General features: G+C 41.0%; 1 protein-coding gene across 2 annotated transcripts in view; it reads right to left on the reverse strand.

Annotated features, from left to right (window-relative positions):
- Positions 1-339: 339 nt before the first annotated feature.
- LOC126334972 (uncharacterized) overlaps positions 340-16,505 on the reverse strand; it is a 138,680-nt gene continuing 122,514 nt past the window's right edge. Inside the window, exons 5-6 of one of the 2 annotated variants that reach the window (XM_049997760.1) lie at positions 14,531-14,665; positions 340-935 (exon numbers count right to left, since the gene is read on the reverse strand). In XM_049997760.1, coding sequence (XP_049853717.1) covers positions 844-935; positions 14,531-14,665 — 227 coding nt within the window. In that variant the 3' untranslated portion in view covers positions 340-843. The remainder of the gene's footprint in view (positions 936-14,530; positions 14,666-16,505) is intronic. The other variant, XM_049997761.1, reaches the window with a different exon arrangement.

The following is a 16,505-nucleotide window of genomic DNA, read 5'->3' on the forward strand; positions in this document are numbered from 1 at the left end:
CTTTTTCAATTTATACATTTTATGTAGTATCCCATTCTTGTAGAACAGAATTCTTATTCCTTCTGTGATCCAACTGTTCTGTACAGCATTGCCCCTTATGGTTAATGTTTTCAATAGAAATGCAATCTGAAAGTGATGAGCTTACATATCAATGAAGGTCTGGATTTTTGTCATTGCCTTTACATGTGTTACATTTGATAATTTTTCTTTGTTCAGTAAGTAGTCACATATGATACCTTCTCCTGAATATTTTGTCTATATATGCTTCTTAATGAAATGTTCTTCCCAATTACCCCTTTTACAGTAATGTGGAGTATCTGAACTAGGTAGCCTCTTAAATATCCTATTAAAATTTTATTGTGTGTCAAGCAGAAAGTAATGTAAAGATATGATCTTGATAAGCATCCTGCATGTACTTGATAGGAAGACAGTATAGCATACTCACTATAAAAACTGCACATGACATAGGTGTTACAGGATATAAATGTGTAGGTAGGATTACATAGTAGCCAAATGGAATGTATGTCTCTCTGGTGTTTTAACATTGCCTTGTGAATACATACCTGCCCACAGTGTTAGGGAAATGTAGCTTTGTATTCATTGTATGTTATCTACTTTGCCACATGGTTGTCCTGCCTACGCGCTGCATGACTTATTTACATGGAAATTAAGCGACAGTATAAAAAATAAAGCCTGAAGTAGAGATTTAAATCAATATTTTGTAACATTAACTATCTTATCTTTTAAGAACAAATTAGTTCTAACACCAACCCAGTTTGTTCACATTTACAAAAAGACATTTTGTTGCAAAGAAGAAATTAAATTTTAAGTTAAAATATTTATTCAGCACTGGCACTCCAAAAACACAGCAGTAGTTTTCCCAGGATACCTGTTTCCTGGATTCACTGGACTCATTTTAAAACATATAATATCCCCTGCAACAAAAAGAAAACAAAGAAAATATAATTTCAGTCTCTTTGCCCAAGATAACTAATACAGATTGAATAAAACCTCTTCATCAGTTACAGCTGAATTTTTAATTAAAAAGGATCTGCAACTAGTCTGTACAGGTTTCCAATTTATGCTAAGAGCACAAGCTTTCATACTAAAAGGACATCAGGACCTGTTACTTGGGAGACATCAGCAAGCAGCTTGACCATTCTTATTTTTTACTACTAGCACCTTTGGCATAAGGCATAAAAGATACAGATGAAGAGTAAAGTTTCAGACAACTCACTACATTAAGGATTGCTGTTACCAATGAAAATAAGAGAAGGGATGGAATCAAGCTACAACTGAAAAGTAACTTACATCTCTTGAATACTTCAACATAGACTTCATCCAACTTATTCATCACCATCCACTGAGGGAGAGGGTGGAGAAGTGGGTAACTGGCAGTTGTCAGTAAGGCCATTAAAAAGAGAATGTGTTCCGATAATTTAATTCTGAAATAACTTATTTCTGAATATTGAGAATATGTTTATCCAGCTGTGAGAGTCATGTGGATAGGATCATCTAATAGTTATAGGAGGACATAAGATGCAGCTGACATCCAATGTTGTTACGAAGTCTAGTCAGAGAGGAGCTATAAAAAGAAGAGAATTCTACTGCTAGGTAACAGTAATGGGCATGGTGCAGCCCTTCAGCTGCAGGACACATCAGGCAAAGAGTACCAAGTCACCAGCATTTTTAAACCGATTGCTGGGCTAATACGGACTGTACTAAAGAGGATCAGCTAGTGTGTAGGGGGAGAGGCTGAGAATAGTTTGGTGGAGGCTGAGCTTAGGTTATAAATAGTGACTTGGCCAGGACTATTAATGAAATATAATCATTGTGCAGCTGTTCTAGTATTGCAATCCACACTATTTTGACAGTGCAATGAGGCAAGTTAATATGAGACTTGAGAAGGTACTGTTGACTGCTGACAAGACACACATTTTTGTGGTGACAGCTGGGAGTGTCCAGCACTTGGGCTATTCCAGTCAAGCCTGCACTGAATTGGACTGTGAAAGTTTGGATGATTAAGTTTGTAAGTGAGACTACAGTAGGTGGATCTGGGCTCACTCAAGGGCAAGTCTGACTAATAACATGTACGAAAGCAAGGCATTTTTAGTTAGAAGTCAGGTAGGAGGTATTCCTTTAATGGTTAAAGTTAGTTCAGTAAATGGAGAAGACAAGTCAGAAGTTACAGTGAACTTATTTCATCAGAATGTAAGGAAAATTAGAAGTCAAATACATGAACTGCTAATACATCTTGTCACTGACATTATTTGTATTTCAGTGCATCCTTGAGGTAATAAAGAACTACTAACGTGTTCTTTGGAGGGAGTACATCTTATCAGGATTTACACAATCAGTTTATTACAGAAGGAAAGAGTAGCCATTTATGCTAAATGTAATCAAAACATTATGTAAGAGCCAAAAATTTCAAGGATATATTGGACAGTTTGAATTTCCAAGAAAAAAATCATAGCTTTTTTCTCCAGACATAAAGCTGTGCTAGGTTTGGTTCTGAACAATAACAAAGTTGTTTTTGTGTGGGAACTCCAATATCAACTATCTGACTGAGTATCCAGAGAGAAGAATGTTAGTGGATTTATGCAAATCTTACAACCTGATACACACAATGTACTTTCCAACCAGAGTTTGGGGAAAGAGGAAAAAAATTATAGAAATATATTTATACTTTGTTCTCTAGTTGTGGGCACAGTATGAAAAACATTAGTAATGGCATCATGATGCACAGATAGTAATACTGAAATGAATCCAGGCACAATCATATTCCAAAGTAGTAAACAACACTTAATACCAACCTCAAAGGGAAAAGCTTAACGTTAGTTGGCTGACGGGCCAAAAAGAGGAAGTCTACGGTATCCTAAATGCTACATATTATCATAAGAGCCTCTCCGGGGGACACCACCTTGACGAAGCACTGTCTGTGGAGGTGGAAAGGCTTGTGTATCCACGAAAAGCTGAGGGCTATGCCAAAGGTAGAGGACCTACTGCCGGAAAGGCCTCAGACAATGGATCAGACTATGAGTGCCCCACAATGTCCCATCCACTCCTAGTCCTACCCTATTCTCTGACACAACCCAAGGTGTGATGCGATCCATGCTGAGGGGTGCATGGCACATGGGAAGATGTGTCGCAAATGGAGCCTCAGGGATACTGGGCGACCTCCCTGAGTAATTAGCCTTACACTGCGTGGGGTATTCGTGGTGTGGACCTTCTAGATCCCCAAATCGCATGGGACCAACATGGATATGACTACAGAAAAAGAAACTGAGGGGCAAATTGAGACCTCAGATACCCAAACATTGGGGACTGAACTGATGGAAGGCATTTCCACTACTGAATCAGCGTCTGGACCTGAGCCAGAAGTGGGAACTGTAACCGAGAAGCTAGACCAGATTAAGATCAAAGGCTTGCCTGGGGCTGGGGCCCAAAGGAGGAAGCTACTTAAGGAACAGAGGAAAAAAGAAGGAAAAGAATGGCTTCCTAAACACAAGTAGAGGGAAGTAAAGGGACTAGAACCCAAGACCCGCAGGAAAAAGACTGTCTCAGGTTGAAGGGGACACACAGACCCCCACAATGTCAAAGACAGGTAGTAAGCGGATAAGGGAGGAATCAGAGACTCCCTCTTCCCTCCGGATAAGCAAGTCCAGAAAAAACCGAGGCAAGAAATAGGGAAACAGACCTATAGTACTGCAGTCTCGGTTTTTAAGATGGCAGTTATCCAGGAACGTTATCCACTGGTGGCCATCACCTCACAGCGGGAGGAACTAGTACAGATGGCCCTCTTTGAAAAGATTGGGGGGGGGGGGGACCTTGGCCCATGTTCCAACCTCTGGAGGGTCTATCTAGATCATGGTGCACTCATTTTTGTATGTGAGGGGGTGCACACAGTAGAATAGCTCAAGGACAAAGTGCCCATGATATCCCCATGGGAAGATGCGAAGCTGCCGGTCAAGATGGCAGCGGAGCTTCTTAAGACCGCAAAGATATCATTATGGGTACCCAAGATCCTTAGGAAAGTCTCTCCCAAGACTCTGTTCGCGAAAATAGGGGCCCAGAACCCAAACGTTCCGACAGAAGACTGGAAAGTGATTAACCGGAAGGTTGCTCCGGAAGGACGAAACCTGGTGGCAGAGGTTGGTGAGAAGTCCCTGAAGCCGATGTGAGAGCAGGGCCTGAAACTGTTTTTATGGGTTCTTGCAGGTCACCATCAGGGTTCTCAAAGACCTCAAAGATGGCAGTAAGACGGAGCCTGGAGGTGCTGCAGATTAATCTGTAGCACAGTAAAGGGGTCTCTGCTGCCTTGAGCCACTGCCTGTGGAGACAGGAAGTGGACGTGGCCCTGATACAAGAACCCTATTTATACGAAGGGGATGTATCGGGCCTCGGAGGCACTGGAGGTAAGCTATTCTATGCTAGGAATCTAAGAAACTCCAGAAATGCATCTATGTTAGAAATGGCATTTCTTTCATGCCAATGATGAATTTCTGCTCTAGGGAGTTAGTGACCATCAAAATGCAGCATTGTGAGGAAGGTATCACTATGGAAATTATTGTGGCCTCAGCATACTGTTCTTATGAAGACAGTTCTCCCCCTCCGTTGGAGGTAAAGAGACGTAGAGACTTGCCATCGGCAAGGTGAGCAACTGCTGGTGGGGTGCTACACCAATGTCCACAAAATAGTGTGGGGCAGCAAGGACACCAATAGTAGAGGTGAGTACCTTCTTGAATTCCTATTAGCTAACAACTTAGAGGTCCTGAATAGGGGCAATGAACCTACATTCAGGAATAGCACAAGGGAAGAAGTAATTGACATAACATTTGGTTCTATGACGATGGGTAGCTATGTCCAAAAATGGCAGGTGGTGTTGGAGCCATCCTCGTTGGACCACATGTACATCAAATTCAAGGTTGAAATAGGAATCAGACAGACCATGACTTATAGAAATCCCAGGGAAACAGGCCGGGAGACATATGGAAGGGACCTCGACTTAGGCTTATCGAAAATTAAAACCACGATAAGGAAGCCAGTAGAATTTGAGGAAGTAGCAGAGACTGTTACCTCTGCCATAGTGACCTCATATCAGGACAACTGCACAATCACCAGGAAGTGCACAAATAGGAGTGTGCCTTGGTGGAATAACAAATTGGAAACCCAAAGAAAACAGGTATGGAGACTGTTTAATATTGTGAGACGTAAAAGACAATGGGCTTAATTTCATGAGTCCCTTGTCAGTTACAATCTTGCAATAAGACAAGCAAAGGGAGGCATCCTGGAAGGCATTCTGTGAGGAAGTGGAAGGCACGGCTGCACAAGCTAGACTTCATAAGCTTCTCACTAGAGTACCAACTAATCCAGGAGGTACATTGAGGAAGGAGGATGGGGAATATACAAAGGCAGCACATGAGACACTGGAATTGCTCTCCTCCTCAAAACTCACTTTCCTCAATATGCTCTGCTGGATAACATAGACCAGTATGTGACCCCTGAGAGCCAACGGTTGTCATTCACTCGAAGAGAGGACTGGGAATCGGCCGAGGAGTGTGTGAACTACAACAAAATCCAGTGGGCAGTGGGAACATTCCAACTGTTCAAGTCACCTGGCCCAGATGGAATTTTTCCAGTTCTCCTGCAACAAGATGTAGGAAAGCTTATAATAGTCCTATTCAGGCTATTTAGGGTTGGCTTAGCAGTAGGAATCATTCCCAATGTTTGGAGGGCAGTGAAGGTTGTCTTCATTCCAAAGCCAGGGAGAACTGATCATACCAAGGCCAAGGATATGAGACCAATCAGTCTGTCCTCCTTCATTTTCGAAACATTGGGAAAACTGGTTAATATATATGTTGGGGAGAGGAGGCTAAGTAGGGTCCCTTTACACCTGAACCAACATGCATACCAACCAGGTAAATCATGTGAGACAGCTCTCCACCATTTCATTGGGAAGGTGGAAAAAGCACTTCACTTCCAATAAATAGCCTTCTGCATCTTCCTGGATACTGAGGGGGCCTTTAGTAACACGACCTTTGATTCCATGGTAAGGGCAGCAGAGGTGCATGACCTTGTGACCACTACATGTCGGTGGACCAGAGCCACGCTTAGGGGAAGGAAGGTAGAGGCTACCATGATGAATGAAAAGATGGTAATTACGACCACTAGAGGCTACCCACAACGAGGAATTTTGTCTCCTCTATTGTGGAATCTAGTGGTGAATGAACTCACTGAGGAACTAAATTCCAGGCAATGCTTCTGCCAAGGATACGCAGATGACCTTGTCATAGTAATACTTAGCAAATACAGGTACACTGACACAGTCAGGAATATGGCACAAGGAGGGTTGGACTTTGTGCAAAAATGGTTCTTTAAACAGGATCTGAGAGTTAATCCTAAGAAGACTGTTGTGGTGCCATTTACGAAGAGACATATTCAGCATGCAAGTTGGAATCTAAAGCTCTTCGATGAAACTCTACCTGTGAAGGGGACAGTGAAATATCTAGGGGTAACCTTGGATGAGAAGCTAACTTGGACCCCTCATATTAAGAGTATCTGCTCCAAGGTAAAAAGCACTTTAGTGAGTACTAGGAGGGCTTGTGGAAAAAACTGGGGCCTAAGCCCCAGGGGTATGCACTGGATATACACCACAGTGGTTAGACCTAGGATTTCCTATGGGGCTGTACTGTGGTGGAAGAAGGTATAACAGCGGGTTACTGCGAAAGAGATTGCTAAGGTGCAGGGAAACTGGCCTCTGTATTCCAAGCCGAAACTACTGCAATTAGAATGTACATCTATTCAGACAGCACTGAAATCATTGGCAGCTACCGCAACAAGTTCTAAGATTGTTGCAGATTGCCACAGGGCTCTGGTGGAGCTAGGAGGAAGCAATAGGGTGAACCTTGTGTGGGTCCCTGGCCACTCAGGGATCTGTGGCAATGAACAAGTCGATAGGTTGGGGGCAACCAATCCATTTATTGGACCGGAACCTGTCTTGACAATCATCAAGGCTATGATTAAATTAGGACTACGGAACTGGCTTAGGAAAAAGCACCTAGGATATTGGACAGTCCATCAACAAAAACATGGTAAGGTAATTATGGCCAAGCCATGTTTTAAAAGAATAATCGTGGGATTGAACAGGAAAGAGATCAAACTCATGACTGGACTGATGACTGGCCATGGGAACGTCAAAAAACACCTACACACAATGGGTATAATGGAAGAGGACCCTAAATGTAGGATCTGTGATGGGGGTGAAGATACTGCATCACATCTGATCTTTGAATGCATGGCACTGGAGAGTAAAAGATACAGAATCTCCCATACAACTACACCTGAAGAAATTGCGTCTAACAAAAAACTGGTAGAGGGGCTCCTTGCACTATTTAAGAGCACTGGTTGGCTTTACTAGATATACAGGGAGCGATACCGCACAATAAACCTAGTTTTGGTGCGGACAGTGGCAGGTCAGACCTAAGCTGTTTTAGCTCTCCTGTTAAAATCAATCAATCAATCCTGAGAAAGTGGGTCTGTTATTGGAAGACAGCATATACTGGATTCTCAAGCAGGATCCTACGTCAGGACTTAGCAGGAAGAGAGGGTGGCTACTAAAGAACTCTGGCCTTTTTGACAAACTTGTGAAGAACCTAAGGCCAAGAGCACTAGGTCACACATGTTACATAGTTTTCCAACAACAAACAAAAATGACATACCACCAATTGTTAGTGCTATCAGCTCTCCAACATACAGTCTGTCAAAGTATTTAATTAAATTATTGGCACTTACAGCCGGCCACTTTAGACACCATGTTAAAAATTGAGAAAGCGTTATAAATATCATAAAACTTGTGAGTACACACCCAAGTGAAGTCATGGTCAGCATCAACGTGGTCTCCCTTTTTATAAAGGTAATAGTGGAAGATACATTAAAATTACGGCCTACTCATTTCTCACCTGAAATTTTATAATTATTTCAATACAACTTGATGACTGTATATTTTTTTGTATGGTGGAAATTATTATGAAATGACTGATTGAACAGCCATGGCCTTGCCACTGGCATCAGCTGTAGATATTTTGTCATGGAAGATTTCAAAGAACAAGTGTTGAACACAGCCCCATCTGTCCGCCTGTTTGTTCAGGTATGTTAATGATACTTTTTTCAATATGGGCACATGGCAGTGAGGGCTGTATCAGTTCACTGACCATATGAACAGTACACATGCTAACATAAGATTTACAGCAGAGATGATGAAAGATGAGAAGTTGTCTTTCTTAGGAGTGTTGATTGAATGAAATGCCTATGTCGAAAACAAACACAAATGGGCATATGTCTCCATGACCACAGCTTTATCATCCAGCTCAGATGAGACCTTTGCTGGCCAGTCTAATACACAAAGCCTGACCTATTTCAGACAATGAGCACCTCAGCTCTGAGATTAACCATCTGACTTCAGTGTTCATAAGGAACGAGTATTCTGTCTGTGATATTATATCAACACTATTGAGGAAACAAAGATGTGATGCCTTTCAACCAAACCAAGAAGACCAACACAAGTGCGGCTTCCATTCTGGGGTGCAGTAACTGATAAGATAGGCACAGTCCTCAAATGGCAAGGAACCAGACCAGTTTTCTGGCCACCCTGAAATGTTACAGTCTTTTACAGAGTGTATCAGGAATTTATAACATTTCATGTCAGTGAGGCAGCAGTTATGTGGGAAACTCTATACAGACTGTTGCCAATTGCTGTTTTAGCATCAGTGTCGCCTTAAATACAGGAATTTCAAAAAATTTGTGGCAGCTACACACAGCCTATTAAAGAAACACAAGATCATGTTTGAAAAAATGTGAATCCTTGCTCACTATCAGATTACTGGAATTTGTGATGAAGGAAGCAGTTGAAATTAAATTGTATGATAACTTTAAAACAGACACTGCCTATGAACTTAACAATGCATGAAAATGTGCACTTGATAAAGAAGGCATGCTGAGGAAGAATTCTCATAGTTTACTGCCTGGTGTAAGTGGTGGGATTGTAAGTGATGCTGGACAGCAAGTGCAAACCTAATCTATGGATGCAGAGGGGGCCATCTCAGCATGCATCATGTCCATGATGTGATCCAACAGATGCCATCCTCTGGACATAAAACTGGGAACCTCATCAGTTTTATGAGTGCAACTTTGCCCATGATGGTGATGATAGAGACAATCATCAAATGCTTCAATTTTATCCAAATTCGATGTGACAAGTTAACCAAGAACTTTTAATTCAGCAGTTGATTCTGATAATTAATAGCATCAGAATATGATGTAAGAGGAAATGGGAACTGTATAATAATATGAAGGACAGTCAGAACACAGGCACAGAATTTCATTAGTACTGAACAATACCACCATAGTTTAAAACAATGCATTATGCCAAGATGTAGAAAGCTCTCAGGATAAAATTAAAACTACACAGGGAATTTTGAAAGAGGTTTCAGGGCAGAATGTGGGTGCTTAACATATTGCATGTCTTTTGTATGAGGGTAAAACTTTTATTGATCCAGAAAGTGGTGCAAAATGCAGAATTTGCTGTGGGACATTGTGGAATATTCCCACTTCCGCCCCTACAGTTTCTTGAAGTTCTGATAGGCGGCAGTGCTATACATAACCTTCAAAGTGGCATCTGTAACAGAGTTGCATTCCAAGTCGAGAGGTACCAGAGCATTACAGATATTCACAGACACAGGCAGCAAACAAAACCACAACTACTCATTGAATGAAGCATCTGTCATCATCACAACAAGTTTGCGCAAACCTGTTTGATATCCCACATGCTGGTCAGCCACACAGAGCTGCCAGCTCCACGAAGGTTGAAAAGTATGAACACTCTCATGCGAGGTGATCGATGGATCACAATGCACCATCTCACTGCACAACTGGGTATTTCTGTTTATAGTGCTGACACTCGCCCACCATTTGGGATACTCAAAAGGTATGTGACCACTGGGTTCCTCACCACCAAACAGAGAACCATAAAGAGCAATGAAGGACCATTTGTGTGGAATTACTTGCATGTTTCAAGGCTGATCATGACAATTTTTTGTCAGAGGTCATCACAGGTAATGAAACATGGGTTTATCACTTTGAGCTGGAAACAAAACGTCAACCCTTGGAGTGGAACCACACCACCCTTCCATTGAAGAAAAAGTTCAAAGCCGCATCCTCAGCCTGCAAACTCATGGTGAAGGTCTTCTGGAACTCTGAAGGGATTATTCTGTTTGATGTCCTCCCTCATGGTCCAACAAGCAACTCGGAAGTGTACTGTGCTACACTTAGGAAACTAAAGAAATGACTCCAAACTGTTCGTTGTCACAAAAATTTAAAATAACTTCTGCTTCTCCATGACAATGCAAGGCCTCACACAAGTCTGTGCACCCAAGAGGAGCTCATAAAACTTCACCGGACTGTTCTTCCTCATCCAACCTACAGCCAAGATCTCGCACCTTCTGATTTCCATGTTTGGCCAATGAAGTATGCACTCCATGGGAAGCAGTAAGTGGATAAAGGGGAAGTTACTGATGCAGCAAGACATTGGCTATGACACTGACCAGTACAGTGGTACCATGCAGGCATACAGGTCATCCCAGAAAGGTGGTGTACGGCTGTCCCATTTAACAGAGATAATGTTGAAGAAGAGGATTTGCAGCCAGGAGAGTGAGGAATAATATGGTGTATTGGAATGCTGGATAAAACTAACCCACTTATGCACCGGGGGAGGGGGGGGGGGTGAGTTGTGTTACTTATTGAACACCCCTTGTATAAGAGAGTAATGGCATATCTCAGTACACACAATTTTCTATCGAGACTTGGAGTTTGGCTTCAGGAAAGGAGTATCCACAGAAAATACAATTTATTTTCGTGTGTGTGAGGCACTACCGCAGCTAAATGAGAGGTTGAGGACAGCAGGTATTTGCTTTGATTTAACAAAAGCATTTCATTGTATGAGCCATGCAATATTCTTGAATGGGTTGGCACAATAAGGAAATATGGAAAAAGCACAATAATGATTCACTTCATACCTGGAAACTAGGAATTAGGAGGCTGTACTCCACTGTCAACAAAAGGGAATAGGTGGAATTTGGCTGGGGTCACATACAGTGAGGATGACAAAGAGTCTGTGTGACTCCACTGCGTTTCTTGATATACAGAGCCTGACAAAAAAGTGAAGCTCCCAGAAGGAGAGGATGAAACAAAATGAGCCTTCATGGGTTGAAAGGGATTTGTGATGTTATCTCAGTGATTGCAAAATCGAGTCAGATTTACAAAAAAACTTGGCAATATGAGCCCGCTTACCAGAGTGATGTTGTAATGCCTCTGACATGGATGCGTGCAATGATTCGTTTGCAGAAGGTGTCATAAAGTTGTTTTATCCCGTCCCAAGGCAAGTTGGCTAACGACTGTTGTAACTGGCTCCTGACATCCTGGGTAATGGCACTGGAATGAAGCTGATGTCCAAGTTTGTTCTAAACAAGTTCTACTGCGGACAGATCTGGGTACCTTGCAGGCCATAGGCATATCTTAAGGTAGTGCAGACAGTTCATACAGACATGTGTCACGAGTGGCTGAGCATTGTCCTGTTGATATGGCCCACAACACTGCTACATGAAGGATAACACATGAGAATACTTGTTGTCCATGATGTACCACTGTTCTATCAGTTCTCTGTAAGTAATTACTAGCCATAACCTGAAGTCATTCCCAGTGGCTCCCCACACCACAATGCAAGGAGTAACACCACTGAGCCTCTCTAAAAACCTGAAAGAATGAGACGTCTAACCAGGCTGCAGGCATAATCACAGACAATGGTCATACAAATTAGTGCAGAACCACTATTTATCACTTAACACAATGTGACACCATCCCTGTCAGCAATCATGCTTGTTGGTTACAGCACCATTCCAAACACAGTTAATGGCAGCCTAGTATAAGACGATAATTCCCGAATCTGGCTATCACTCATCTCCAGACAATGGTGCAGCTTGACACAGAATGTTGCAAGGAGTCCATTACTTGTTCTGGGATGGCAGGTGCCAACGTGAAGTGGTTAGCAGGTGCCAACGTGAAGTGGTTATGATGTGCTTGGTATGCAATACACTGATCCTCCATTGCAGTGGTCTCATGTGGGCAACTGTGACTAGTATGTTTGCATTCACATCACCATGCAGCCCAACATCAGTCCACTGTCACTTTTGAATCCCCCATAAATCTTGATATTGCATGATTCAACCAGATGGCCAAATGGAGACCCACAATGAGTTCCCAATCATACTCTGACGAACACAGACAACTCCACCTCACACACATACATCAGATCTTTGAGTCATTCACAGTGATCACTCAATGACTGATGCTGTTCATGTCGCTTATACGCTGCACCTGGCCTGGTAACAACATTAAACATGAACAGTACTAATGCACACTAGTGGCCATTGTGCCTGTCACAGAAAATTGCAACTCTAACCATTTACATATCCACTGATGGTGTGTATGTGTGCAAAGTTACACTGACCTCCAATACCATGTCTCCAAGGTACTCCACTTTTTTTTTCAGGCAGTGTATATCAATAACCTGCCACTAAACATGACAGATGATTCTAATATTTTTCTCTTTGTACGTGACACAAAATATTATTTTAAAATACATGGAATATTATATTAAGAAGCATCAGAACACAGCTATCAGAGAACAGATTAATGCGTAACTGCAATAATACACACTGTATACGATTTCTGACATGGAACACTTGTAAAATTGAAATTTTATTGTACGAAGATGGCCAAACAAAGAGTGGAGTCAACCATTTTAAATTCTTAAGATTGAGGATAGTTAGAAAACTATCTTGAAAGTATAAATGTAGGAAGGAAAGTTCTGGCAGAATGTGGTCTCCTTTATTTCTTAGAAGTATCATGTTCATGTTCAAGACCTTCTGCAGAAACTGAATACAGCTATATTCATTACAATAATTATCCCCTCTGTCTCTGACACAGGAACATGAAGGCTCATGTACCCCCCCCCCCCCCCCCCAATCACCCCTTACTTTCATGCTGTTGTGTTACATTTTGGGGCAATTCTCAGCACTCACCAAGAATATTCTTAGACCACAAAACTGGGGTCAGACTGTTCTCCAATATCAGTATGCAAACTTTGTATAATGTTGGTACGCAATCTTTGTATAGCCCATGGTTCAGCTGTCTCAGAATTCTAAATCTGCCACCTTTTTACATATGTTCCAAATTGGTATCTTTTGCTGACAATATTGAGTCATCCAAAAGGAACTGGAATATTCCCTAAGCATTATAAAGGAAGATGTTCAATTTCCAGCAGATTTACATAGGCATCTAGCAGAACTGAAAAAAAGTAGTAATGGACCCTTTGTATTCAAATACAAGTTGATACATATTTTCTTGTGGCACACTCCTCTTCCATACATGAGTTCCTTGCTGCAGCTCTAAAGCAATATTTACAGTGAGGTAATAGAGCCACAGTTGCACTGACAACTCTAAGTAAATGTTGCTGCTCTTGGTCATTAAATGACGATCATTGGCCACTGCAATATCTGTAGTGAGAGGTAATGCCTCAAATTTGGTATTCCCAGCACACTCTTGACACTGTGGATCTCTGAATACTGAATTCCCTACTGGTTTCCAAAATGAAATGTCCCATGCATCTAGTTCCAACCACCATTCAGTGTTCATAGTCAATTAATTCCCATTGTAAGGCCATAGTCACGTTGGAAACCTTTCCACACAAATCACATAAAGTACAAATGACACTTCCACCAATTCACTGCCCTTTTATACCTTGCATACATGATGCTACCATCATCTGTAAACGTGTGTATCGCTATCCCATGACTTTTGTCACCTTAGTGCCTCTTAAATGTTTTTTGTGTTTAACTACTTCATTAACTCTTTTGTTTATATATTTTCTAATCAACATTCTGGAAACTATGTACTGATTTGTTCCATGACCAAGAAGCTTTAGCTTGCACATCTCATAGACTTTTATAAATAAACACTTCAAAATTTTAAGTTCTCGGGGTCTGTATGCACACACTTTTTTTGCTCTTGCTGGTCAGTTACTGTAAATGTAAAATTTCTTCCACCATCATGAATCAAAATGGGAGCTCATCTACACTAAGCTATGGAGGTGGGATTTCATGCACATATTTTTCACTGTATATAAAAAATGCTAGTGTTGTGTTCTTCAATACAAATACCGTTTGATGAACCTCCCCATTTTATACACATATGGGGTGTGGGAAGAATGTCTAAATGCATCTTTCGTGATTCCCCAGTCCACATTCAACTTGCTAAGAAATCCTAACTAACCATACCTCATGGTGGATCTTGGATCTCCAATTTGAATGTGTATACAGTATTTTTCAACAAAGAGGAGCTTAAGATATAGTGCAGAGAATGTTCAATTATTCAAGAAGCTCTACACATTACAATTTCTTGGATATCTAATTTTAAATACCTTTTTTAATAAACTCCTTTAAATTATTAATCACAAGGGGCTGTCCCTGGCGATATATGTTCTCATTCTGAAGCATAACAGCTTCAAAGGAAGTAGTTAACAATCCCCATGTCTCTTCAATGAATGCCACCTTCCCTGAAACAAAGTAAAAGTTAAATTACAGAATCAATCTAAGTATATAATTCAAAACAATTTAAATACATCAGTCTGAAGAAACAAGATGGTGGTCAACAGAAGCACATATCATTTTGAACAGAAAAACATAAACACATAGGTTTCACAACATATGTTACCAGCAAAATGTGCAAACACATTATAAAATGAGATAACATTTCCCCCTATGCTGTGCCTTTTCACAAAACACGTGAAATCAGATCATCTCTGACTTACATTTCTGTCCTCCAAATTGTATGGCAAGTCTTTATCAGTAACAGCTCAGTGATGATGATATCTGTAGTGATCATGTTGAATGTAAGAATGGAATAATAGTCTAAACCTACACTCAAAATGGAAAAAAGCTGACACAAACCAAATTTTCCATCTACTATTTCTTTTAGTGAACTGATCAACAAATTCCCTTGAAAAGAAGCTGCTAAGAGCATGTCACTGGACACCTTGCCACAGACAGTGCTATAAACTGTGACTACAGTCAGTAATACAATAGATTATCAATGTATTATTGACAAGTTTTTTAACAGAAATCATACAACCAACTGAAATTTCACAGGGGCTCATGGAAGATACTGTTTCAAGAATACTAATTCACTAATGGTATACAAAAAATTCTAGATCAAGATGCAGCTATAAAAATGAACCGCCTGAACCAACCATAAACACAATGCAAAAAATGAAACAGTCATGCTATTCATGATACAAATATGTTCTGGAGTAATAATCAGCAAAGAAAAAGAATGTTGTTGTTGTGGTCTTCAGTCCTGAGACTGGTTTGATGCAGCTCTCCATTCTACTCTATCCTGTGCAAGCTTCTTCATCTCCCAGTACCTACTGCAACCTACATCCTTCTGAATCTGCTTACCCTCTACGATTTTTACCCTCCACGCTGCCCTCCAATACTAAATTGGTGATCCCTTGATGCCTCAGAACATGTCCTACCAACCGATCCCTTCTCCTGGTCAAGTTGTACCACAAACTTCTCTTCTCCCCAATCCTATTCAACACTTCTTCATTAGTTATGTGATCTACCCATCTAATCTTCAACATTCTTCTGTAGCACCACATTTCGAAATCTTCTATTCTCTTCTTGTCTGAACTATTTATCGTCCATGTTTCACTTCCATACATAGCTACACTCCATACAAATACTTTCAGAAACGACTTCTGACACTTAAAACTATACTTGATGTTAACAAATTTCTCCTCTTCAGAAACGCTTTCCTTGCCATTGCGAGTCTACTTTTTATATCCTCTCTACTTCGACCATCATCAGTTATTTTGCTCCCCAAATAGCAAAACTCCTTTACTACTTTAAGTGTCTCATTTCCTAATCTAATTCCCTCGGCATCACCTGACTTAATTCGACTACATTCCATTACCCTCGTTTTGCTTTTGTTAATGTTTATCTTATATCCTCCTTTCAAGACACTGTCCATTCCATTCAACTGCTCTTCCAAGTCCTCTGCTGTCTCTGACAGAATTACAATGTCATCGGCGAACCTCAAGATTTTTATTTCTTCTCCATGGATTTTAATACCCACTCCGAATTTTGTTTCCTTTACTGCTTGCTCAATATACAGATTGAATAACATTGGGGAGCGGCTACAACCCTGTCTTACTCCCTTCCTAACCGCTGCTTCCCTTTCATGTCCCTCGATGCTTATAACTGCCACCTGCTTTCTGTACAAATTGTAAATAGCTTTTCGCTCCCTGTATTTTACCCCTGCCACCTTTAGAATTTGAAAGAGAGTATTCCCGTTAACATTGTCAAAAGCTTTCTCTAAGTCTACAAATGCTAGAA

This window comes from Schistocerca gregaria, chromosome 2 (assembly GCF_023897955.1).
Source record: "Schistocerca gregaria isolate iqSchGreg1 chromosome 2, iqSchGreg1.2, whole genome shotgun sequence".
NCBI lineage: Eukaryota > Metazoa > Arthropoda > Insecta > Orthoptera > Acrididae > Schistocerca > Schistocerca gregaria.